This window comes from Salvelinus fontinalis, chromosome 8 (genome assembly GCF_029448725.1).
Source record: "Salvelinus fontinalis isolate EN_2023a chromosome 8, ASM2944872v1, whole genome shotgun sequence".
Taxonomy (NCBI): Eukaryota; Metazoa; Chordata; class Actinopteri; order Salmoniformes; family Salmonidae; genus Salvelinus; species Salvelinus fontinalis.
The window spans coordinates 17,199,927-17,227,114 of NC_074672.1; the positions used below are offsets into that span (position 1 = coordinate 17,199,927).

Genomic DNA, 27,188 nt, shown 5'->3' on the forward strand with positions numbered 1-27,188 from the left:
TCCATATTTGTCACTCCTGTGTGCTGATCCATATTGCTCTGCTGAATCATCATCACTGTTCTCAAAGCTGGGATAAGAAAACCATCTTGTTAACATTCACACTACGAGCCCTGTATCAGCCAATAGCCTCAGGGGTTCAGATATTTTCAGATTTTCATGACCGTTATGTTTCGGAGATCTTTTTCCATAGAGAACTGAAACACACACACATGCATGCACGGACAACACACCCACACGTGTACCCCCCCCCCCCCCCCCCCCCCCCCCACACACACACACACACATACAGGCCTTAGTCTTCTCAGGCAGGGTATTGAATGTTTCCCTCTCTGTCTTCCAGTGTGCAGATGCAGGCTCGGCCCAGGACAGCTCATCCCTGAAGAGGGTAGCAGTGGTGGAGGACTTCTTCGACATCATCTATGCCATGCATGTGGAGATGGGTGCCGATCCTGGTAGAGCACCTAAACACGCTGGCCAGAAGAAGACCTATAAAGCAGTAAGACTGGCACCGAGCCAACATAAACAATCAGTTCATCAATAGGCATCCTATATAGACTGTACTAAAGCATCTTCCTATTCTCTTAGAAACTGCCACAAAAAATATGCATTTTATAGACTGGCTATTTCTTTTTCAGTAGTTACTTAGACAACCACGCATCCTCAACAGGAGACAAAAGTATAAATGACTACCGACCTGTAGCACTCATGTATGTATGTAGCCATGAAGTTCTTTGAAAGGCTGGTCATGGCTCACATCAACACCATTATCCCAGAAACCCTACACCCACTCCAATTTGCATACCGCCCCAACAGATCCACAGATGATGCAATCTCTATTGGGCTCCACACTGCCCTTTCACACCACTGCCCTTTCACACCTGGACAAAAGGAACACCTATGTGAGAATGCTATTCATTGACTACAGCTCAGCATAGTGCCCTCAAAGCTCATCACTAAGCTAAGGACCCTGGGACTTAACACCTCCCTCTGCAACTGGATCCTAGACTTCCTGACAGGCCGCCCCCAGGTGGTAAAGGTAGGTAACAACACATCTGCCACGCTGATCCTTAACACGGGGGCCCCTCAGGGGTGCGTGCTCAGTCCCCTCCTGTTCTCCCTGTTCACTCATGACTGCATGGCCAGGCATGACTCCAACACCATCATTAAGTTTGCCGATGACACAACATTTGTAGGCCTGATCACCAACAACGATGAGACAGCCTATAGGGAGGAGGTCAGAGACCTGGCTGTATGGTGCCTGGACAACAACCTCTCCCTCAACGTGATCAAGACAAAGGAGATGATTGTGGACTACAGGAAAAGGAGGACCGAGGATGCCCCTATTCTCATCGACAGGGCCATAGTGGAGCAGGTTGAGAGCTTCAAGTTCCTTGATGTCCACATCACCAACAAACTAACATGGTCCAAGCACACCAAAACAGTCGGGAAGAGGGCATGACAAAACCTATTCCCCTCGGGAGACTGAAAAGATTTGGCATAGGTCCTCAGATCCTCAAAAGGTTCTACAACTGCACCATTGAGAGCATCCTGGCTGGTTGCATCTACGCCTGGTATGCAACTGCTTGGCCTCCGACCGCAAGGCACTACAGAGGGTAGTGCGTACGGCCCAGTACATCAGTGGGGCCAAGCTTCCTGTCATCCAGGACCTCTATACAAGGTGGTGTCAGAGGAAGGCCCTAAAAATTGTCAAAGACTCCAGCCACCCTAGTCATAGACTGTTCTCTCTGCTACCGCAGGGCAAGAGCGCCAGTCTAGGTCCAAGAGGCTTCTAAACAGCTTCTACCCCTAAGCCATAAGACAACTGACCATCTAATCAAATGGCTAACCCAGACTATTTGCATTGCCGCCCCCCCCCTCTTTTACGCTGCTGTTACTCTCTGTTATTATCTATGCATAAGTCACTTTAATAACTCTACCCACATGTATATATTACCTCAATTACCTTGACTAACCGGTGCCCCCGCACATTGTACCGGTACCCCCTGTATATAGCCTCGCTATTATTAATTCACTGCTGCTCTTTAATTATTTGTTACTTTATTTCTTATTTTTTCTGTATTTTTGGTAAAACTGCTTTGTTGGTTAAGGGCTTGTAAGTAATCATTTCACTGTAAGATCTACACCTGTTGTATTCAGCGCATGTGACTAATAAAATTTGATTTGATTAAAAAAAAAAGTATAGCACATAGATAAACCACATCATCAACAGCGTATGCATTCCTAGATCATATTGTTCTATGTTGCAACTGTATTCACCCAGTGTATTTAGGATCTAGTGAGGTCTGAAGAGCCAAGTCTGTGTCTGCAGCTGGGGGGTCTTTGTCTGTGTTGTGAGACAGTTTTTTAGGGAGCATGGCTGTTAAACCCCCTGGGGACCAGGGCCATTTCCCTCTCTTGCCTCTCGCCCCTGCCCTGTAGAGAGGTCCTGTCACATCTCATAGCACGTACCCTTTTGAGAAGGCACTGAGCGCCATTGGGGCAGGGGCATAATATGGAGCTGTCACCTTGGCCTTCTGGGAAGTGTAGATTCCTCTGGTCGGCCTTTCCCTCTATGCTGCCCTGGGGGAGGGGGAGAGGGGGGTGAGCTGGGCATCCCTGCTGCCTTGCCATGGTCACATGAAGGTCGCCTTGTTTAGCAGGGAAACGCCAGTGGGGGCAGAGAGGCAGAGATAAACAGAGAAGGGAGATAGAGAGGGAGAGAGAGGGGAATATATATGAGTCAGCTGCACCTGAGAGAGAGCGAGCAGGTGAAGAAAAGGCCCCAGCTCCAGCATGGGATATCAAAGCAGAAATAAGTAGATGGTCAATTCAAACAGTCAGGATATCAGCAGCAGATGTGTGTGAGAGAGAGAGAGAGGTTGTTGGAGCATTGAGGAAGGATTCCTTCCTCACCATGCCAACCCCAGATAACGAAGCATTAACATAATCACTGATCCCAGGCTTTAATAACAGTTTATACCTCCTCTACTCCTGCCCTGACCTGTGCCTTCTGACCTTTCCCCTGGCACAGATAGCGGAGACGTACGCCTTCCTGCCCAGGGAGGCAGTGACACGCTTCCTAATGAACTGTGGAGAGTGTCAGAAGAGGATGCACATCAATCCCAGCACTGCAGAGTTCAAAGGTTACTAACTCCCAAGTCAGTTTACTGGCTCCTGTTTATTAATTGACTGTATATATTTATTCAGGTATAAAAGTCTTGTTTGATAAGAAAGACTCCTTTCAATTTGACATCTATCTGAATAGAAACAATTCCTTCTAAAGCTTTATAAGGGGTTATTGTTATAACGCATATCACCTTCCTACTACCTTTGTCAAAATTCTGAATTGCAATGCTACTATACATATTGACCCATTGAATTGACTGCTAGTACATCTACAGCCCCATATTCATTGGGCTTCACACACTCAACGCAGTGTCCAATCTGTCATTTAAATATATAGTCGTAGGTCTCTGTGAATGTTTCGTAAGCCATTTTTAGGGGCAATTAAAGGTGGAGGCCATCATTAAGCCAAATGATGGAACAAAGACCCAAGAGGTCCTAAATAATGAATACAATGTTCCAATAGAAGGAGCATGGGGTCTCTCTAGTGGTCATGGTGGGGAACACAGAGGGCTTCCCATTGTTTAGGTTGCAGCATTAAAACAGTAGTTCATGACTCCAGATCTCAAGGGCCACCATGGTTGTCATAATTGCCTTTTAATCGGAGATCGATTCTGATTAAGATCAGAGGAACCAGATCAGATGAATGGACATTCCGGTCAAAGAAAACCAATAGACAGTGTAGGGGTGTTGCGGAGCCCAAATGGCACGTGGGAGTACTCAAAAAGCTCTTAATGCCTAGTTTGCTTTACCTGATTGTTTGTTTTGGGAATGATCTTACTGTATGAGTGTTACTGTATTCTCTGTACAGAAAATGATCGACCAACCTCCTTGGTTCCGGACCTCATTGACTACAACATGCCACTGACTGCCACCTACCTGAAACAGATGAAACTACAGTGCATGACTGCCAATGAGCGGGTAAGGCATACAGTGTGTGGGTGGGTGTGTGTTCGGGTGGGTGTGTGTTCGGGGGGGGGGGGGGGGGGGGGGTAAAGGGTGTGGGGGGGGGGACATTTGTAACGTTTCCATATCCACACATTTCTTTGACTTTGCGAGTAGGGTAGACACCGATAGGTTTACGTCCTCTGGAACATCAGGACCCACTCAACTGCAATGGATTGCAACAACAACAAAAATGAAGCCCAGATTGACTCAGTTTATCTTCTTTGTCTACAACTTTGCATTCAGCACAGGGCCTAGCGGGATCTACTAGAAATTTAACATCAAGTGCCATGAAAAAAAGATGGAGGGGTGAGGACAATGTTATGGTCAACCAACTATCTAAACACAGCAAGGGAGGCAGCAGATTCACCAATTAGAATCTAAAGACCCGGACAGGATTTGATTATATGCCACTGTAGGCTGCTGTAGGCCACTGTAATCTGCGGTAGGCTACTGTAGGCCACTATAGGCTGCTGTATGCTACTGTAGGCTGCTGTAGGCTACTGTAGGCTACTGTAGGCTGCTGTAGGCCACTATAGGCTGCTGTAGGCTACTGTAGGCTACTGTAGGCTGCTGTAGGCCACTGTAGGCTGCTGTAGGCTGCTGTAGGCTACTGTAGGCTGCTGTAGGCCACTGTAATCTGCGGTAGGCTACTGTAGGCTTCTGTAGGCCACTATAGGCTGCTGTAGGCTACTGTAGGCTGCTGTAGGCTACTGTAGGCTACTGTAGGCTGCTGTAGGCCACTATAGGCTGCTGTAGGCTACTGTAGGCTACTGTAGGCTACTGTAGGCTACTGTAGGCTGCTGTAGACTACTGTAGGCTGCTGTAGGCCACTGTAGGCTGCTGTAGGCTGCTGTAGGCTACTGTAGGCTACTGTAGGCTGCTGTAGGCTGCTGTAGGCTACTGTATCGTGACAGTGACATCAGAGACAACACTCTGCCTCATTCTACTCCAACACTGGACTTCTTACGCACACCCGCGCGGTAGGATTTTAGGGAAATCACCGTTGTTGATCCAAGAAGTTTACACTTCACAATAACAGCACTTACAGTTGACCGGGGCAGCTCTAGCAGGGTAGAAATTTGACGAACTGAGTTGTTGGAATGGTGGCATCCTATGACAGTGCCACGTTGTAAGTCACTGAGCTCTTCATTAAGGCCATTCTACTGCCAATGTTTGTCTATGGAGATTGCATGGTGGTGTGCTTGATTTTACACACCTGTCAGCAACGGTTGCGGCTGAAATAGCCAAATCCACTAATTTGAAGGGGTGTTCACATACCTTTGTATATATAGTGTATTTTGAAGATATTGCCGTGGTACAGCTCAGTCAGTTCCGTTTTGAATGAATCTCACCTTTGCTTGACCAGTTGACATTTTGGCTGCAGGGCATGGTAGCCTATGTCATCAATGATGTCACTTTTCACAGCTTTCATGTCGGAGATTGTGCACGTCGTTTATTCATGCATAAATGCCTAAATCAATTAAACATGCATGTGCATGTGTAAGAGAGAGAGAGAAGGAGAGCGAGAGAATAAAAAACAGCAACGGAAAGAGTGGTGGAGAGTTCTTGCAGAGGGCCCTTCTAATGTGGTGGTCATTGTGTTCCAAACACTATTGGAAGTTTGGGAGGGTGGTTAACATAGAACAGAATAGGGTATTCTATTTATTTACATCCCATGTTTCTGCCTGCCGCTTCAGGTCTCCCTCATCCTTTATCACTCTCCAACTCACCCCTTTCTAGCTGTCTCTGCCTCTCTTCTTTTCTCTCTCCCCTCTCTCTCTCCCTCTCTCTCCCCCTCTCTCAAACTATCTCTCCTCCCCTCTCTATTTCTCTACTCTCTCTACCCTCTCTATCTTTCCTCCCCTCTCTATCTCTCCTCCCCTCTCTATCTCTCTTCCCTCTCTATTTTTCCTCCCGTCTCTATCTCTCCTCCCTTCTCTATCTCCTTCCCTCTCTATCCTCCCCTCTCTCTCTCCTCCACTCTTTCTCTACTCCCCTCTCTCTATCCTCCCCTCTCTCTCCTCCCCTCTCTCTCTTTATTACACCATGCATCACTTGGTACCTAATAGAGCCTCCAGTAAGTGCCTCAGCCCTCTACAGAACCCTCAGAGGAGTGTGTTGTGTTTCCTCAGGAGGATATCAGTTCTTGGTTCTTACTGTACTGTACTATACTGTACTGTTCTGTATGTGGGTTCAACTGTGTTCTCATAGGTTCATGATATATGCAAGGTATTAGCCAGTGTATTCATAATAAGCTAACCCCATCTGCAACACCCCTGGCCTGGCAAGAGCAGTAGATGTTATTTCCTCATGCACACTGTAAAATCGGATAAGTTCTGGCTACTCAAACATTTTGAGAAAACTGATTACCTAAAAAAAATGAAGTTAAGAAACTTAAATATTCTTGAGTAAGGAAAGACACTTAAAAATTCTTGAGTAAGGTATACTTACATTTAAGGCCCCCAGTAAGCCATGCCTCTAATAATTTCCCAGTGTGTCTTGCATTTTCAATTGAATTGTAGAGTTACCACCCATGACTATTTGTTAGTGACAGAGACATGGTTGCTGAATTCTTTAATTTTCCGTCCTGTGGCCTTCACGAAGTGAGTTCCGAGGCAAATATTCTAATTAAAATTGAGCCATTACATATATAATAAGGCCTTATACAGTGGCCTGAAACTCATAGTTTTACAGGCCACATCAGGCCTGCAAGTAGGGTTGCAAAATACTATAACATTCCCCTCAAAATTCCAGTAATCTTCCAACCATGATTTATAGAAAACTTGGGAAATTAACCAGGATTGTACAACCCTAACTGTAATCACATTATGCTGGCTTGCAAAGTGATTTGTAATTCCTATTGGAATCTAGCCAGCGTTAGGCTATCCAACACTTGAAATTTGTATTCACCCACAACCTGCATTCATAATGACTGCCAGTGTTAAGAACAGTGGGAGGAAAATACCTAAGCCATTTAAACTGGAACAACCATTTCAGTAGCGGGTGCAAAAATGCAATGATTGGATTAGATTCTAAAAAAAAAAGTATCTTTGTGTAGCTTAACATTTAATCAATCAATCACTCAATGTACATGCAAAAACACAGATATTAAAAACAATTCCAAAAACTCTACCTGCAGTAGAGCATGCTGGGAAAAAAAGTTCATTTGTTATCCTATCTTCAAACAATTTAGTTGGTGTGACTTGTCATTTAGTTTTGAGTCAGTACCACATAAACATTTGAAGTTATAATGACTTTTCATTAACTTTGAGTACAACTTACTAGAAGTATTGAGTTAAAATTGCCTTGGGGTTTACAGTGCATATAGGCCAGGCCTCCTTGTAAGTAGATTATTTACCAAAGTCAGGGCAGAACAGCAGAATTTTCCACCTTGCCTGCTAGGAGAATCAAACCAGCAAACTTTCGGCTATTGGCCCAAACCTCTTAACTGCTAGGCTACTCCTGGCTGTGTTCCATTAGAGTGAACAAGTTTTGGGTTTCTACTTTCCACAGTTAAAAATAACAGCGCTTCAAGACACATTATTTAATAAGGAGATTCTCTCAGGAGAAAATGTCATTGCCTCAACTTGGACTGAGTGTGGACTGTGCTTTCCATTTCCATTTTTCATAATGTACTCTTATTGTGTGTGTTTAACACATGCCCTGACTGCTAGCTCAAATAAAAAGTGGCAAAGGGGAAGCTTTTTGGTCTAGCCTTTGTCCTCCTGAGTGAGAGTGATTTACCTCATGCAGTCTACTGCTCTCTTCAGCAGCCTATTCACTTTTCCTAGACTTCTCCCCAGGGACGAAATTGTAGCTTGATAAGTGTCTCAATCTTCCCATTTCTATGTCTCTCGCTCTCCTCAGGATGACAGTTCGGTGAGCAGTGAGGACATGGATATGACTGAGCCCACGTGGGTCTCTGCTGAGCGTCCCCCTGTCCCTGAGCTCAGTCCCCCCAATGGAGAAAATGTACAAAGCCCACAGACCACACTCAAAGAGGAGGATGGTAAACTGCTGGCCTTTTTGTGTTTGTGTGTTTGTGTGCAGTATGCTCCTGCTTACACGCAATGGATGAGTTGGAGTTGGTGTGTACATTAACAGGTGTGTGTGTGTGTGTGTGGGGGGGGGGGGGGGGGGGGGGGCATATACTCATAGTACAGGCAGCAACATGTTATTAATGTACTAATAAAACCAACTCCCCCTTCATGTGGAGTGTTTCAGTACCCCAACCCAACCTTAATCCCTAATGCCTAAGGGCCTCCACCCACCCCCACCTCCATCCATGACTACCTCATGAAGGGAAAGTGGACATCCACTATAGATAACCGGTTATCAGTTTGTACTGTATAGTGTATTCAAAGAAAAAGTCACAGATTTTGCACTGGCTGGATTCTTAGTAGTCAACACAATAGAAAAAAAGCCATACGAGGCCTCACAGGCTCAGCACAACAATGGAAATCCCTGTGAGTGGACCCTTTTAGATTTGAATGGAGGAAAGGGAGACTTTGATGGTCCCCCCTGCCTTAGGGAAAAGGCGATGGTTAGAGTGGTAGAAATCAGCTGTCTTTGTGGTTTAACAGCATACCCCCAACAGTGTTATTGTCACACTTCAATACTGTTCCCTCATACTTCACATGCCAGCCTTGTGAGGGTCTGTTTCTGCCCCTTCACCTCTTCCCCATCATGTTCTCCCCCTCCTCCCTTCCTCCCTCCTCATCTCCATCTTCCCCCGTTTGAAACCTCCATCATAACTCAAGCCTCCACTGCAAAAGCACCCCCTATTAGTTTGACAGCTGACCCCAATACCCCCCTCTTCCTATACAAACACTCTGACAGCTGACCCCAATACCCCCCTCTTCCTATACAAACACTCTGACAGCTGACCCCAATACCCCCCTCTTCCTATACAAACACTCTGACAGCTGACCCCAATACCCCCCTCTTCCTATACAAACACTCTGACAGCTGACCCCAATACCCTCCTCTTCCTATACAAACACTCTGACAGCTGACCCCAATACCCTCCTCTTCCTATACAAACACTCTGACAGCTGACCCCAATACCCCCCTCTTCCTATACAAACACTCTGACAGCTGACCCCAATACTCCCCTCTTCCTATACAAACACTCTGACAGCTGACCCCAATACCCCCCTCTTCCTATACAAACACTCTGACAGCTGACCCCAATACCCTCCTCTTCCTATACAAACACTCTGACAGCTGACCCCAATACCCCCCTCTTCCTATACAAACACTCTGACAGCTGACCCCAATACCCTCCTCTTCCTATACAAACACTCTGACAGCTGACCCCAATACCCCCCTCTTCCTATACAAACACTCTGACAGCTGACCCCAATACCCCCCTCTTCCTATACAAACACTCTGACAGCTGACCCCAATACCCCCCTCTTCCTATACAAACACTCTGACAGCTGACCCCAATACCCCCCTCTTCCTATACAAACACTCTGACAGCTGACCCCAATACCCTCCTCTTCCTATACAAACACTCTGACAGCTGACCCCAATACCCCCCTCTTCCTATACAAACACTCTGACAGCTGACCCCAATACCCTCCTCTTCCTATACAAACACTCTGACAGCTGACCCCAATACCCCCCTCTTCCTATACAAACACTCTGACAGCTGACCCCAATACTCCCCTCTTCCTATACAAACACTCTGACAGCTGACCCCAATACCCCCCTCTTCCTATACAAACACTCTGACAGCTGACCCCAATACCCTCCTCTTCCTATACAAACACTCTGACAGCTGACCCCAATACCCCCCTCTTCCTATACAAACACTCTGACAGCTGACCCCAATACCCTCCTCTTCCTATACAAACACTCTGACAGCTGACCCCAATACCCCCCTCTTCCTATACAAACACTCTGACAGCTGACCCCAATACCCCCCTCTTCCTATACAAACACTCTGACAGCTGACCCCAATACCCCCCTCTTCCTATACAAACACTCTGACAGCTGACCCCAATACCCCCCTCTTCCTATACAAACACTCTGACAGCTGACCCCAATACCCCCCTCTTCCTATACAAACACTCTGACAGCTGACCCCAATACCCCCCTCTTCCTATACAAACACTCTGACAGCTGACCCCAATACTCCCCTCTTCCTATACAAACACTCTGACAGCTGACCCCAATACCCCCCTCTTCCTATACAAACACTCTGACAGCTGACCCCAATACCCCCCTCTTCCTATACAAACACTCTGACAGCTGACCCCAATACCCCCCTCTTCCTATACAAACACTCTGACAGCTGACCCCAATACCCTCCTCTTCCTATACAAACACTCTGACAGCTGACCCCAATACCCTCCTCTTCCTATACAAACACTCTGACAGCTGACCCCAATACCCTCCTCTTCCTATACAAACACTCTGACAGCTGACCCCAATACCCTCCTCTTCCTATACAAACACTCTGACAGCTGACCCCAATACCCTCCTCTTCCTATACAAACACTCTGACAGCTGACCCCAATACCCCCCTCTTCCTATACAAACACTCTGACAGCTGACCCCAATACCCCCCTCTTCCTATACAAACACTCTGACAGCTGACCCCAATACCCTCCTCTTCCTATACAAACACTCTGACAGCTGACCCCAATACCCTCCTCTTCCTATACAAACACTCTGACAGCTGACCCCAATACCCTCCTCTTCCTATACAAACACTCTGACAGCTGACCCCAATACCCCCCTCTTCCTATACAAACACTCTGACAGCTGACCCCAATACCCCCCTCTTCCTATACAAACACTCTGACAGCTGACCCCAATACCCCCCTCTTCCTATACAAACACTCTGACAGCTGACCCCAATACCCCCCTCTTCCTATACAAACACTCTGACAGCTGACCCCAATACCCCCCTCTTCCTATACAAACACTCTGACAGCACAACATAATGCATGTCGACCCCTCCCCCAACTAAGGAGAGAAATTATTGAGCAAGCAAAAACATGTACACATTTACTCCATCAAAAACAACAGCCACACAGAGCATCCTCTCAACACACCAACCTAGCTTGGACCATTAGCAAAAACTCTATTGGCAGGATTTATCTGTTTGCATTTTTATTCAAAAATGGTGTAATGGTGAGATTTTTTTAATGAATGGTAATCTCTGTATTTGTTGAGACTAATTTGAGTTAAACATAATCTGTAAATCATTATACTACCTTGCGTTGCTGGGAATAGGTGAGGTGGTGTTTCCATCAGTGGTGTTTCCATCAATGGTGTTTCTATCAGTGGTGTTTCCATTAGTGGATTTTACATCAGTGGTGTTTCCATTAGTGGTGTTTCCATCAGTGGTGTTTCCATCAGTGGTGTTTCCATCAGTGGTGTTTCTATCAGTGGTGTTTCCATTAGTGGATTTTACATCAGTGGTGTTTCCATTAGTGGATTTTACATCAGTGGTGTTTCCATCAGTGGTGTTTCCATTAGTGGTGTTTCCATTAGTGGATTTTACATCAGTGGTGTTTCCATTAGTGGTGTTTCCATTAGTGGATTTTACATCAGTGGTGTTTCCATCATTGGTGTTTCCATTAGTGGATTTTACATCAGTGGTGTTTCCATCAGTGGTGTTTCCATTAGTGGATTTTACATCAGTGGTGTTTCCATCAGTGGATTTTACATCAGTGTTTCCATCTCTTTCCCGTTTCTCTCTCTCCTGCTCTCTCTGACAGATGATGACTCCTCTGAGAGTGGCAGTGGCCACGGTCTGCCAGCTCTGACTCCTCCGGAGGCGATGGTTGTGGGCGCTGTCCCTCCAGATGGATTGGCTCCATACAGGGAGGTGACTGAGAACGGGGTGAGTGCTCCCCTGGACTTCAGCACCACCACCTCCTCCTCTTCCTCCTCAGAGGACCAGCAACCAGTCAATCTGACCGACAGATTGCTGCCTGTGGGGAGCCCTGTTGGGACGCCCTACCCAACTGACTCCACCAGGAAGTGCCCCGGGAATCCAGACTACGGCAACAAGGTAAGGATAGCGAAGGTATTTGAATATGGCCTTTTGATAGGAACCTTGAACATTGCTTTGTGTCCTCAACTGTTGCTTTAATAGCGATATGTGTGTGTGTATGTGTGTACGTGTGTGTGTGTTTGTCTCTCTGTGTGTGTGTGTGTGTGTTTGTCTCTGTGTGTGTGTGTGTGTTTGTGTTTAGTCTCCTCAGTACAGCTCCGGAAGCTATGACTCAGTGAAGACTGAACTGAGCATGAGTGCTGAGGACTTGACCTCTGGGCGTGCTCAGATCATTGATGATGATGATGACGATCACGACGACCATGATGACAGTGATAAGATCACTGATGCAGAGGGAATGGACCCAGAGAGGCTGAAAGCCTTCAATGTAAGAGTCCCATCACAACTGTCACTTGTAAATATAGACTTCAATGGTTGTATTACTTAGCAATTGGCCTTTATGCAATGCAGTTGGCCTTTATGCAACGCATTTGGTCTTTATGCAACCCAAATATCAACAAAGAAGTCATGTTTGCTCTTTTTCTAAAGAATATGAATGTAAGAGTTAAAATTTGAAATGACATGCTTCAAATCTTTGGTATTCAGTATATCTTATTTCCTCTCTCCCCCCTCTTTATCCCTTCTCCTTTTCTTTCCACCCTATTTCATGCTCCACCGCCCTGGCTGCTCCCCTTTCTGCTTTGGCTCTTTTTTCCCCTGTTAACACCTCCCCCTCCTGCTTCCCCCTACTCTACACCCACTTCTCCTCTCTCGTCCCTTTTACACCCCCATCCTTTCTCTACCCTTTACACCCCCCATCCTCTCATCTCCCTTATAAACTCCCTCTTCCCCCTCTCCTCCCCTCTACACCCCCCATCCTCTCTTGTGTCCCTTATAAACTCTCTCTTCCCCCTCTCCTCCCCTCTACACCCCAACCTCCCCTCTCTCCTCCCTTCCCCCTCCATCTCTGCCTTCTCAGATGTTTGTTCGTCTGTTTGTGGATGAGAACCTGGACCGCATGGTGCCCATCTCCAAGCAGCCCAAGGAGAAGATCCAGGCCATCATTGAGTCGTGCAGCCGACAGTTCCCTGAGTTCCAGGAGCGCTCCCGCAAGCGCATCCGCACCTACCTCAAGTCCTGCCGCCGTTTGAAGAAGGTTGGTTTTGAGGTAGGACACTGTTCCCCTCCGTATTCTGATTGTTTTTAGAGACTAGGACGGCCAGGATTTGTAGAAAGCTATGCTTTTTTATCTGCCAATGTACACGTTTCATGAACATGCATAAACGTTCACTAAATTCACTCGCACAGTAATGTTATAATGCACACCCTTCACACTGTCTCTGTTTTGTCTGTGCTGTCAGACACGGCCCACACCTCCCCACCTCACCTCTGCCATGGCAGAGAACATTCTTGCTGCTGCTTGTGAAAGTGAGACACGCAATGCTGCCAAGAGGATGCGACTAGATGTCTATCAAGGCCCTGTGAGTGTGTGTTCACAGAATGTGTGTATTCATTCATTAATGTGATTTTCGAGTGTATTCATTTGTCTGTTTGTTTATCCATGACAGTAGATAAAGAGTGTGTTATTCTGGAATATTTACAGAATAGTTTTTATTTTAATTTTAAAAATTTATTAAACCAGTTGAGAACAAGTTCTCATTTACAACTGCTACCTGGCTAAGATAAAGCAAAGCAGTGCGACACAAACAACACAGAGTTACACATGGGATAAACAAACGTACAGTCAATAACACAATAGAAATCTATGTACAGTGTGTGCAAATGTAGTAAGATTAGGGAGGTAAGGCAATAAATAGGCCATAGTGGTGAAATAATGACAATTTACAGAAAATTTGGTGACATCACTAGCAGTATGTGCAGTACAGATGTTCTATCTTAACTTGACCAGTTTCTGACAGCAGGAATATAATCATGCTGCAACAGGAAATGTGAATTATTATTTGGATTATAATTAATGGACATTTTTGTAGGGGTTGATCATTTTTTGTTGTTAGAATACATAAAGTCTGACATTTTAAAGTGGACATTACAAACTTTAGAAGCGTTTTTAAACCACGAGTACACTACAATTTTCACATTCTCTGCGACAACAGAGTGAATAAATTAAGATAGTACATCTGTAAGTAGCTACAGTATATTAATTTACTGTATATCTTGCTAATACTTTACATGTTCTTATTACTATGTTCTTCTTCCTGTAAGTACAGTGTAATAACTATTGTAACTACTCCCCTAGGAGGAACTTGCTACTGTTGATAAGAACGGCTCCAGGGACCCGGCCTCAGGGGCCCCTTCAGGCTTCTCCCTGGCTGCCTCAGCCTACTCCCAGTCCCAAACCCAGGAGCCAGTCTACACCAACGGCACCAACGGAGGCCTCAACTACAGCTTCCACAGTTACGGGGCAATCGGCAACAACCTGCCGCCCACTGGTGCCACCACACAGACCAATGGTAATTAGCTTTAACCCAATTCCTATATTCCTAGACCCAGAGTCAATGGGAATGTGTTTGTCCATGTGTGATTGTATGTGCCTGTATCTATATTAGTGTGATTAATTATTGCCTATAATGTATATCAATAATATTACAGTTTCTATAGACCCTGTGTATAACAATAATCCTGTGCTTTCTTTACTGTATGGGGTAATCAAATTTACAGTAAACTATCATTCCTCTCTCCAGGTCCCACTGATCTCAGTATGAAGTCTGTGGCTCCCACCTCCTCCTCTTCCTCCAGTTCTAACAGTCACGGTGGTCAGGGTGGAGGCGGGGGAGGAGCCTCGGCTCAGCTCAGCCCCCCTGAGGTCACAGCGGTGCGGCAGCTCATCGCCGGGTATCGAGAGTCTGCCGCCTTCCTGCTCCGCTCCGCAGATGAGCTGGAAAACCTAATCCTGCAGCAGAACTGAAACAGAACCAGGCCAGACCGGGCCGAACCGCGCCGTCTCCCCAGACTCTCCGTCTGCACTATCACCCTCAGTCACACACAGTCAGACATCTATACACCCAACTGAATAAAGAGTCAAAGTAAAGAATAAGAGTAAAACTGCATTGCACAATTGGGCCATATACAGCAGATGGTAGATATATGGTACACATTCACAGTTTACATATCACAGGAGCAGAAACAATTAAAAGAAGAATACAATCCATAATTTCACACTGATCTTAGTGCCCAGTTAACTTCTGCCATTCCCATAACAAACCTACACCCTAACCACTTCATCCATTCCTCCAGAAACACCCCGAAGTCACCTCCTTCAGTGGATGCTCTTTTCTAAGCTCTGAGGAGGTAATTGTCAAACATGTATTGCTGCTTCAGATTTGACCTTTTGTAACTGATCTGTTCATCTCAACAGTAGTTTTTAAAGTTTGAAGATGTAGGTATGCAAACAGGGATGTTAAACCTGTAGGGTAAAGCACTGTAATGTTTCCAAGCCTACAGGCTTTGGATCGTAGGCAAAAGGTTACTGCTTCTGGGAAACGTGTGGAACAAGGTGCAATATGGAAGATAATGAGTAAATGTGCATGCGTGGATATACCATTTTGGCAAGTCAAGCCAATATCCACATAGTCATGATGGCTTTTTGTGAGACTTTGTGCAAAAGGAGGTCTTCTCATGGTACCTCTAACTGCTCCCCATGCTTTCAGTCTCAGTGTGATGAGCTAAACTGAAAAACAAACATCCCATACTTTGTGAGGCTCCACTGGGAGCAGAAACGTTAGTTGTCAATCAGGAATGCTGTATAAATGGAAGGGGGAAAGAAATGATATCCCCTGGCAGCACTGTAGCTTCATTGTTCTTTGTTTTGAACGCTGTTTGTCTTTGTCTCTAATATAACTGAAGCCTTTCATTGAATGGCACCAATCAGACAAATATGAATAGGACACAGAATGATCTGAAACGTGAGAATATTTCCTAGTCCAATTGTAAGAGTTTTGCAAGAGTTTGTGTTGTTTTAAGTCAGTCAGATATGAACAGCACATGGTTGCGTATGAACTTTGTCTCATGAACGTCACGTGGTTGTGTCATGGAATTGTATGAGGAATGCATTGGGCTCCTTGTAATCAGCTGTTGGCCTGCTATAGAAAAAGATTTCCCTCCAAATCCCACCATATCCTCTCTGCCTCAACTCCTCTTTCGTACCCGTCTTTGCATTTCTCATCAACAGAAATTGCGTTATCAAACACAACACTGTTTTAAAAAAAGTAGCAAAAGACAATCTTGAAAATGTGTGATCGCATCACAGTTTACTCTCTCAATTTCTTGCTATGGTGTGTGCGCTGTACGTGGGGGGCAGCACAGAGTACCGTAGCCATAAGCAGAGCACATCCTTTCTCTGAACAGATACACAGACAGGCCAGTCAGTGGAGCACTCAGCACTAAGAAATGTGTTGTAAGAATTCTATTTATCTACTTTTGTTATTGTTGTTGAACGTTAGCATTACTGTGTGTTGTTTTTGATTTCTGTTTGTTGTGTGAAGTGATGTGGAGTGGCCCGTTCCAACGCTCTTTTGTACAAGACATTGTAAACAAGTTTGCTCCGTAAACTCAACATTCGAAAACAAAGAAAACAATTCTTTCACGCAATCAACCTGGTCAGCACCTTATAGATTTGTCAGATAATTCATACCAGAGAGGAATATATTTCAGTGTCATTTATCATAAATGATTGAAGTCAGCAGCACATATATTAACTAAACTGCTGGGATGATCAATCCAAGAACCGGTCAGTCTACGTTTAAAATGACATGCACAAAATTATCTGTAATTTATTCATGGTCACCATCCATGACATAATTGGACTGCTTTATTATATTTCAAATGTATAATCTATTGCAAGTTTGGAAGCACTTTACAGCTCAGGATAAAATAACATGGTACATATTTGTAACCGGACATTGTTACAGAACATCATACTTGATTCATGAATTCAATTTACACATTTAAGCTAAACGTGCTTGACAATGGGATGGTGATGGTGGTATATGATGAGAGCTGATATGAGTGTGTGTTTTGCTTTTCATTTTAATTGTCTGTATCGATTTAAATGTAGATATTTTTGTCCACTCAACTGATAATTGTATGCAGGGGTGCAACTTTCACTGGGGATGGGGGGTGGGGACACATTCTGAAATGGCATTTTCGTCCCCCCCCAGTTTTATCATTGGAATGTGATAAAGAATGAGGCAACGGTGCGCTTTAGGACCATGAGGGTTCGGGTAGACTGTTTGGAGTGTTTATCCGATTGGATAAAACATTTTTTTAAAGATATGTCCACCCACTTCTAAAGCCAAAGTTGCGCCCCTGATCGTATGGATAATTTGATGTGGAACACATAAGCACTCTTAAAATGCACAATACTGGGTTATAAAGTTCATGGCAAGGCTCAAGCCAGACTCATCCAATCTCATTGTCTTAAAAACTAAATTACTTCAATCTGAATTTTTACTAGCAACACAAGTAAACTATTGCTTTAAAAGCTCATTATATTTTGCACACATCAGACTTCCGAAATTGTATTTTAGCTACACTAGTCAGGCTTTACAAACTGTTATTTTGAAATATCAAGGAAGGCTCAGGCGTCCACACATTTGAACACGGTTAATTTGGATAGACTTGTTTGGATAGACTTTATCAATCAACTTGATCGCTACCTGGGGCTCTGTCCCGATACTCTTAAATGTCTTCCGTGTCTCCTCCACCTCCATTTGCCCCTTGTCTACTTTTGGCCAGCCATCATTTCCAACAGCCATCAGGAAACTACTATCTACACTTCATTATTTTACTGATGCCGGGTTGATCTTAATTCTTTTCATCCACGTTAAACTAATGCATCACTTTGCTTTGTGTGTTCAAAAAAAGGAAGAGATAACTTTCTCTTCTTAATTTGTCTTAAGACTACGAGCTACATTTTACGTGTGCTGCAGCTACTGTGACCAATGAAAACACAACCATTTGTAGACACATTTTAGTGGCCAGTGGGATTTCTCTTTGCATAGGCAGGACAATGTAATGTATAGATGTTTGATTAAAAAAACTGAGCGTAAAAGCCCTAGTAGCTTGTGCATTGCTGATGTGGTCAGATGTTTGTATAACTGTTCAAAGGGCTGTAAAAGAAACATTTTAAATCTAAATCGTTTTTCTGTGGGGTACAGCACTGTTCCAGAAAAATCTACGCCGTTTCAACCCTTGCCTGTTTTAACTTATCAGTTGGTGGTGCTTTGTAAAACGTATAATGTTCTTGATATTACTTTCTTTGTTACTTCTCCTGCATTGGCCAGAGACTGCAGTTCTGTGCGGGGGTGTAATTTACTGTATACCAATGTGACGCTTTGTATTTTTTCCTTCTGGTTTTTTGGACTCAGTGAAAGTGTGATGTTTACATGTACAGATTTTTCAAAAGACTTTTACTTTTCGTCCATGTTATTTTCTCACCCTACCCCGCCTGTTTATATTTACTCAGACATGTCTTTAGTGCATTGCATCAAATGCAGACAGATGTGACTGCTTTGAATGGTGGTCAGGTCAGATGACATTCACATGGCCAAAGTGAGGATAGACTAGGACAACCAGGTTGGGGTTGATATCTGATGATGGCTGATAGCCCTATAGGGATTCTGGAGTGAGAGGGAGTGTCACGCCAGTTCAAAGTGCACCATGAATAGCCTACCTCTGTCTGAGATTTATCAGTAGCATAATGATACACGGATCCCCCACTGAGGGATTGCAGATAACCCACCAGTTTTTCCTCTACTGAATAGCCCTCTATAACATGCTGATAGCAGCTCATGGCACCTGGTGCGGAATTGATTCATTAGCATTTAACTAAATTACTGAGAAACACAAAACATTTAATAATAGAACATGTGTACAGTAGTTGAAACATAGTGGCAGGCAATCATTTTATGATGATTCTATTATGATCACATTCCCTGGTTGTTATAAGGAACACTTTGACCTTTCGTAACAGCTCCTCAGTGATGTGATGTAAAAGCCATTCCCCCTCTCCTGGTCCTCAAGGGGGGACACAGGAACCTCAGGAAACGCTGAATCTCTGAGTTTATTTTTTATCCATTATGATCTTTGCTGATGGCAGTAAAGACTCTCTACCTATTACCATGACATTTATATGAAACGTGTATCATTGTTTTGTACATTAATCATTGTGATCTAAAAGTGGAGCTTTTTCCAGTACCTGTAACTGAATATTTAGATTTTTTTGAAAAGTGTTTATAGGTATAAATATTTATTGATATATGTGAAGCGACTAAAAAGACAAAAGAAAAGGCAGAAAAATTGTCGTTTGTTTCATGCAAAGCCGCCCAGACAGGATATTCTCTGCCTCTGACATATCACTATTGATGAGGGACTTGTGTTTGTTTTGAATAGCGCTTTTTTTCAGTGTAACGTCAACGCTACGGTAAAAAATGTTGGTTACCAACAGCAGCATTGCAAGGCTCTCTTCTGAGATGTCAGTAACTGAATAAAACAGTGTGATGAGCTATCAAACCGAAACTTGGCTACTTGAATTGCTTTCTTTGATTGGGGATGGAGGGCAGAGAATGTATGGGAGAGATGGAGAGATGGAGTAGCCTTGTGGATAGACGTGCTCCACAAGCTCTTCTCTGTTGCCATGGTGCCTCTTCAGTCTCTTTGTGTCAATATATATTCACAGAATGACCAGGATGCGGATGCAGTAGTACATAATCATGTTCAATGTCACTATCTGAGCTGCTGCACCTCCTAAATGTGTCTATATCCACAGTGTCCAACACAGTTATAAAGATTTGTCCATACTCTGTCACAATTTTACCTTTGCCTTGCCAATCACTTTTTCTTTTTAAATGAGCTAGTGTACGCCATACAAAGTCTCCTTCCAAGTCCTCAAATATGTTTAGAGTGTGCAGTACTCAACCTGTTGTGCTGATGACACATAGATAAGAGTGCATTTTCAGTTCATCAGGCTCAAGCAGCTAGTAGAATGAGGATGTCATAAGATGCAAGCCATCAAACAACACTTGAGAACGAGGGAACAGAGTAAATGTCTCTTTTCTTAGGGAGTCTTCTGACAGTGTACCACTATGTAAAAGACTGCAGTGGCAGCCTAAGTCCACAAGAGATCAGCAACGAGCCAGAAAGCAGCAGCATGGAGATTGCAAGCAGCCGTCCAGTTAAACTTCAGCAATCAACCAATAACATTCACAGGGGCGCAGCATAGGACCACGGCTAGCTGACAGTAACAGAACTGACTGCAAAACTGTGGGATTTTCTATGGGCTTAATGTATGTTAAAGGTGTTGTTTATGCCCATACTTAGCTGCTAATAGCATGTGTGTTTGAGAGAAGGACCTCAGTCCAATTGAACAATATCTTTGACTAAGTGAGTGTGTGAGTGTAAAGTTATTATAGTGCACTCATTCCAAAGAACTGAGAGTGTTCTGCATCATGTGAATAAATAATATCAATGCTATTTTCCTTAAAGTCCATTTCAACTTGACAATCTTCATTGTGGCCTCTTCAGTTTGAATGCAGGCCTTAGCAATGGCTTCATTAAAGAAGGATTGGTTGCAGGTTTACATGTTTCTGGCTGGGAACAAAAGGCAAAAGCTATTTCACAATCTGGGCACATGTATGGAAATGTATAAGCATCCAGTTGGAGGGAGAGCTTAGTCCTACCTTGACATGCCAAGAGAGTACCGTACCAGAAGCACAGGCTGGGTTTTCCTCTCTCATGCTTCACATGTGGCAATATATCAGATCTCCAAAGCTCAGTGGGGTTGCATTATAACTGTACTATAACAGTAACTAACTTATTCTTTTAATGTATTATTTGTATTATAACACTATCTTATTCTCCAGAGTTTATGCCTTTGATCTTTATGCTTCAGTGTTGACCAGAAACGTGTGGCGGTCACCTGAGCGATACTTTACTGCCAGGAGACTGTTGTTGTTGAGACATAACATTACTGAGCATTACTGAACACTTCAAGGAACACTGTGTTAACATGGAAGTTCCTATTGGAACATGTGCACCACAGCGCACAGTCTGCAAACACTCAATAACATGATCCCAGTGTGTACACGTTCTCCCTGCATGCTGCTGATCAGAAATAGTCCAGTGATAGAGTAACACGTTAACCCTGGCCTACTGAACTTAGTGGCTCTGCCCACAAACACTGTGTTCCCCTCCCCACACAAACACTGTGTTCCTCCCCACTCTTAATATTTATAGGTTACTTGTTTATTATTAAAGGGGGGGAATATCCTGACCTTGGCTTTAGCCTCAACCCTAATTCTAACACTAGCTTTATGTCCACATCCCAGTTCAACCCTAACCCTCAACCCTAATCCTAGCTTTATGTCCACATCCCAGTTCAACCCTAACTCACAACCCAGTTCAACCCTAACCCTCAACTTCATGTCCACATCCTGGTTAAACATTAACCAGCTCTAACTTCAACCATTTGAGAGCATGCTGGATGAGAGATTCCCATGTCTGTAGAGAGTGGAACATTTTTAGTTCGCCAATTGGCAGTTACAGTCTTGTCGCTGCAACTACCGTACGACTCAGGAGAAGCAAAGGTTGAGAGCCGTGAGTGCTCCGAAACACGACCCAACCAAGCCACACTGCTCACTTAACCCGGAAGCCAGCCACACCAGTGTGTCAGGGGAAACACCGTACAACTGGCGTACACCTGGCACTGCGCCCAGCCCGCCACAGAAGTCACTAGTGCACGATAGGACAAGGATATCCTGCTGGCCAAACCCTCCCCTAACCCAGACGGCCACAGAAGTCACTAGTGCACGATAGGACAAGGATATCCTGCTGGCCAAACCCTCCCCTAACCCAGACGGCCACAGAAGTCCCTAGTGCACGATAGGACAAGGATATCCTGCTGGCCAAACCCTCCCCTAACCCAGACGGCCACAGGAGTCCCTAGTGCACGATAGGACAAGGATATCCTGCCGGCCCAAAAAAAAAGATCAGGACAAAGGATTCATGTTAGAACCAAGTATAAATGAGGCTTATGTCTACAGGTCTCTTTTGTGAAAGACATTTTATCTCAATGACAATAACAATATATAAATAAAGGTTCAATCAAATGCTTAGCTACAGTAACTGGAGTAAACCTTGTTGGCAACTTCAGTCAGTGTAAAACTAGTGAAGTATTCACATTTGTTCCATGCTATAATTAACAATCTTGAAAGTGTATTTTATTGTGTCCTTGTTGATATTTTCAGGTGCCTACTCCACCAATGTGTTAAGATCATAGAAAGTCTGTATAAAAATATAGTGTACATTCCCTTTTATCCCCTAAGAGACTGTGAAAAACAATGTGAATGACTCTGCAGCAACACAGAATGTTCCACAGGTGGTTGACCTATATTTCAGAACAGGTGTACTGTATTATATAAGCATAAGCCATCGTCTTTACCAATTAGCTGTTGCTAATCATATTGTAGCCTAATCAGCCTAATTGCATTAACAGTGGCTGGCAGCATGTTATAGAAACAGACACTACACTTATCAGTATTGTCATGAACAAAACTGACAATGGAGTTTTGGGGATTATTATCATTACTGTTATCTGGTTACACATTGTGGACACCAGAACGGTTCATTCTCAAATCTGTCTATCCGCTCTAGTAGCCATGGACACTTTACAAGTTCAGTATAGTGGCTATGAGCTAATAAGAATATTGACTCATTATAAAAGTTATAAACTACACTTTCATCATTAATTTAATAAATCAGGTAAAATAACTACTTAGCAATTTCTACCCTAATCTTGTTGATAAGATTGCATTTTAAATTATGTGTGTAAACTATATATACACACACACACACATGTAGTTATATAAACAGTATACACAGCACCAGTCAAAAGTTTGGACACACCCACTCAAGGGTTTTTCTTTATTTGACTAATTCTACATTGTAGAATAATAGTGAAGACATCAAAACCATGAAATAGCACATGGAATGACATAGTAATTCTAAAAAAATCAACCAACAAGTTCACTAGCAAAGCACACGTGGAGATCATCTGTTCACCTACTCTCTGTCTCACAAAGACACGGCAGTTGGAACCAAAAATCTCAAATTTGGACTCATCAGACCAAAGAACAGATTTCCGCCGGTCTAATGTCCATTGAGCGTGTTTCTTGGCCCAAGCAAGTCTCTTGGTGTCCTTTAGTGGTTTCTTTGCAGCAATTTGACCATGAAGGCCTTATTCACGCAGTCTCATCTGAACAGTTTTTGCGACTGCACTTAACTTTCAAAGTTCTTGAAATTTTGTCTTAAAATGGACTGTTGCTCTTTGCTTATTTGAGCTTTTCAGTCTTTTCCCCAAATAGGGCTCTCTTCTGTATACCAACCCTACCTTGTCAACACAACTGATTGGCTCAAACATGAAAGATATTCCACAACTTAACAAGGCATGAAGTAGAGCGGTAGAGATACTCTCAATGATCGGCTATGAAAAGCCAACTGACATTTACTCCGGAGGTGCTGACTTGTTGCACCCTCGACAACTACTGTGATTATTATTTGACCATGTTCTGTTGGTCAAATAACCACTATAATCTCCACCCGGGACAGCCAAAAGAGGACTGGCCACCCCTCAGTCTGGTTCCTCTAGGTTTTGGCTTTTCTAGGGAGTTTTTCCCCTAGCTACAATGTTTCTACACCTGCGGTTTGGGGTTTTAGGCTGGGTTTCTGTACAGCACTTCGATATCAGCTGATGTAAGAAGGGCTATACAAATACATTTGATGAAGCTGGTTATGAATGCACAGAGTGTGAAGAGCTGTCAAGGCAAATCTGAAATAGAATTGAATTTGTATTAACACTTTTTTGGTTTAGTCTTTCCATGTGTTATTTCAAAACCCTGGATTTTTTAAATTTAACTTTTAACTAGGCAAGTTAGTTAAGAACCAGTTCTTATTTACAATGACAGCCTACCCAGGGCAAACCTGGGCCAATTGTGCACTGCCCTATGGGACTCCCAATCACAGCCAGATGGGATACAGCCTGGATTCGAACCAGGGACTGTAGTAACACCTCGTGCACTGAGTAGGTGTCCAAACTTGACTGGTACAGTGTCTATAGTTATAGACAAACAAATATTCAGGGACTTAGTCACTTGAATAGGGAATACAAGACAAAGTATTCATTGCAAGAATTTTGATTTATTCAACAGCAAAATGCATGATAGAGAAATCCTTTTGTATAAAAAAAAATATATTTATAAACACAGAGGGAGGAAAAGCAGCCTCAATCACTAAAAAGTTTTAAAATCTGCTGCCTCAATCTCAGACTAAACTCAAGGTGTGGTGAGGTGTTGGAGAAGAGATGGAATTAGGAGGGTGGTGGGCTCCCTTGTTCCACCTTCCCAGAGTCACTGCTTTCACCGAGTTGCCTACTGAGCTGCTTCTTCAACACCATCTCCCTGGCGATACACGCCACCTGCCCGTTGGTCACTGTGTACGTTCCACTCCTGCAACAAGGAATATTGTTTAGGTAAAGAGGTACAGAAAAACAATTAACCGGTTACTTAAGGTGAGACATCTCACAAAGGACAAATTAAGCACAACATTTAAACTATGCATGGTTTTAATCCATTTGTGTGACTCTTGGGTTAGGGAACTCACTTCTGTTCAGATCCAATCATGCTGCCAGGCTGGTTCTGTTTGTTTGGGAAGAAGAAAGAAGACCACCAGTGACCAGAGTCCTGTCTCTGCAGACCTGAGGAAGAGAAAACAAAAGGAAACTTTAGGAACCGAGTGAGATAATGTTCTTAAGTAAAACGCGTCAGAGTGCGAGAAACTGCTCTGTACCTGGGGGGTGTGGAATGACTTCACCAGCATACTCAGAACTGCCACAGGAGCTGTTGCTAGAAGTGGAGCCTATGCGCCTTCTATAGTAATCATGGGTGGCGATGAGAGAGCCAGTGGACGGAATTGATGCCATTCTCTTTAACTCAGCTCAAAGATGGAAAACCTAGGGAAGAGAGAAGGGGATATTAGAAGTGTGGAAACAGAAACCATGCAAGCAGAGGCAAGTGATACTGGGATAACCCAAATAATATTGCTATGGATGCTGCTAGATGTCATTAAATGTGCCATAACGCAACAGCCTCAACATAAGCTTTTGTACAAATTTGTCTTTGTGGAAAGACCCATTTAAAATCAGCCTGCAACCCATTCACAGCATTGCGACACCTCAGAGAACAGGTCTATATTCAACTCCATCCAAAGTGAGTTAGAAACATGCCAGAGTGACACATTCTGGATTACTAGCATCATCCAGTCACAGAAGCCGGTCATTAGCCTATTATAGGCAAACGTGTGTTTCCACTTCCCATGCTCCTGACCCCTTGAGCTTCTCTGATATCACTGTTTGCTTAGCCCTTAGTCTGAGGGGTGTGATAGAGACCAGCAGCTGTGCAAAGTGATTTCCACACCATGATCTGCAAATAAGTGGGCTGTCTGGGACCAGGGTATGCAGGTATAATGTTCCAACTTCCAGGCACCTATCCAGGAAGTGCACAGGCTAGGTGAGTCACAGGACTCAACACTTGGCGCGAGGCGCTACAGGACCTCTAAAAAAGGTACTGACTAAGCCACTCAAAGCAGGATATCAGAAAGCAGGACTATACAGGATGGAAAACTCTTCTCAAACACTGCAGTGGAATGCTAAACATATGGTTTTACTCCCCAACCAAACTACATTGCCATAAGCAAAAACGAGTGGTTTACTGAGAAGCAACCTGATTACATTTGAGTCCGATTTATCCGGTCCAGTCAGGGCAGAAGTACAGTCCAGATGGTTACTGGCTAGGGATTGTCAGGGTAATGCATGTCGGTGCTACATAGGCAGTCGCAAAATATCAAGGATAAACCACTCCCCTTTACACAGTGGGGAAAAAAGTTACTTCCGTTAGGTACTATTGGATGTGTGAATGTGCATTGCATTCATGCCAGCATTGCCAATCACACCTCGTGCAGAAAAATAAGAGACCAACACTGGCAAGTGTATGATAAAACAGAGCATCTAGACAAAATGTAGATGCAAAGAGACTATACAATATCAGCAGTCAAGGCAACAATTATTCAACAAATTAGAGAATTCTTTGATGATCAGAATCAGATAATATACAAAGCTGGTAGAAAGAGAACACCCCCATTCTGCTTTCACTATTTTAAGGCTATTAGCCTACATTGTTAAAGGCCATGTGGAATATTTTTTTAAATAATTTGTGCCAGGACAATAAATAAAATATATTTAGTGTAGGTAAACATATGATTGGACACACATTGTCCGTTGTTATCTGGGCAAGTAGCCCAGTTTATTCAAATGCCATTCAAGCTGGCATAGTCAGAGGCGAATATTTTTTAGCCTTTTCTAAAAGCAATCAAATCAATCTTACCTTTTTATTTGGCGTTTGATGATGTTGAAAAACACCAAAGGCGGTGGGTATTTTGGCAATACTCGGTGAATGAAGCTAAACGACTACTCTTGCCCATTTGTGGTATGTTCTCGAATAGAAAACTTCAAATTATTTCTGGTGTGCTCAGTGTAGAATGATGAATAGGGACAAGCAGGTAACTTTATACAGTGGGCGCTGTGACGCATCCTGGACGAGCTGCTCATGGGTGGGGTTAGGGCACGTTTAGGTTTACGTTTCCAAGGAAGCCAACCTGGACTCAGGAGTAGACGTAACATAGCAAGCATAAATATGTACTGAAATTAGGGCAAATACTTTTCGTATGGTGTGTACAAATTTGTGGATATCCATCATCCATTTCGTATGATATGTTAAATATTACAATTCTTATGATATGTTACGAATTGCAATGTGTACAATATGTTACGAATTTGCAAAATGTACGACAAGTTATGAGTTCCAATTTGTTGTGGCTAACGTTACCTATATGGATAATGTGAACTAAGATATAGGTTATGGTTAGGATTAGGGCTAAAGTCAGGGTTAAGGGGTTATTAAGGTTAGGGGTTAGGAGGCTAAAGGGTTTAAGTTTAGGGGTAGGGTTAGCTAACATGCTAAGTAGTTTTAAAAAAAGC

At 43.7% G+C, this 27,188-nt stretch overlaps 2 protein-coding genes across 4 annotated transcripts in view; one reads left to right on the top strand and one right to left on the bottom strand.

Annotated features, from left to right (window-relative positions):
* The window catches only part of LOC129860750 (nucleolar protein 4-like), a 30,901-nt gene extending 11,280 nt beyond the window's left edge, over positions 1–19,621 (top strand). Inside the window, exons 3-12 of one of the 3 annotated variants that reach the window (XM_055931455.1) lie at positions 341–496; positions 3,032–3,143; positions 3,935–4,044; positions 7,939–8,080; positions 11,808–12,103; positions 12,288–12,473; positions 13,065–13,241; positions 13,447–13,566; positions 14,343–14,556; positions 14,788–19,621. In XM_055931455.1, coding sequence (XP_055787430.1) covers positions 341–496; positions 3,032–3,143; positions 3,935–4,044; positions 7,939–8,080; positions 11,808–12,103; positions 12,288–12,473; positions 13,065–13,241; positions 13,447–13,566; positions 14,343–14,556; positions 14,788–15,011 — 1,737 coding nt within the window. In that variant the 3' untranslated portion in view covers positions 15,012–19,621. Of the gene's footprint in view, positions 1–340; positions 497–3,031; positions 3,144–3,934; positions 4,045–7,938; positions 8,081–11,807; positions 12,104–12,287; positions 12,474–13,064; positions 13,254–13,446; positions 13,567–14,342; positions 14,557–14,787 lie in introns of all 3 variants that reach the window. The other 2 variants (XM_055931454.1, XM_055931456.1) reach the window with 2 other exon arrangements.
* A 4,654-nt stretch (positions 19,622–24,275) lies between these two features.
* LOC129860754 (pancreatic progenitor cell differentiation and proliferation factor) lies at positions 24,276–26,691 on the bottom strand. The gene is made up of 4 exons (XM_055931461.1): positions 26,536–26,691; positions 24,944–25,106; positions 24,758–24,851; positions 24,276–24,603 (listed from the first exon to the last, which is right to left on the bottom strand). Exons 2-4 carry the CDS (start codon positions 25,074–25,076, stop codon positions 24,465–24,467), a joined length of 366 nt encoding a protein of 121 aa, XP_055787436.1. The 5' UTR covers positions 25,077–25,106; positions 26,536–26,691; the 3' UTR covers positions 24,276–24,464.
* Between the last annotated feature and the right edge of the window lie 497 nt (positions 26,692–27,188).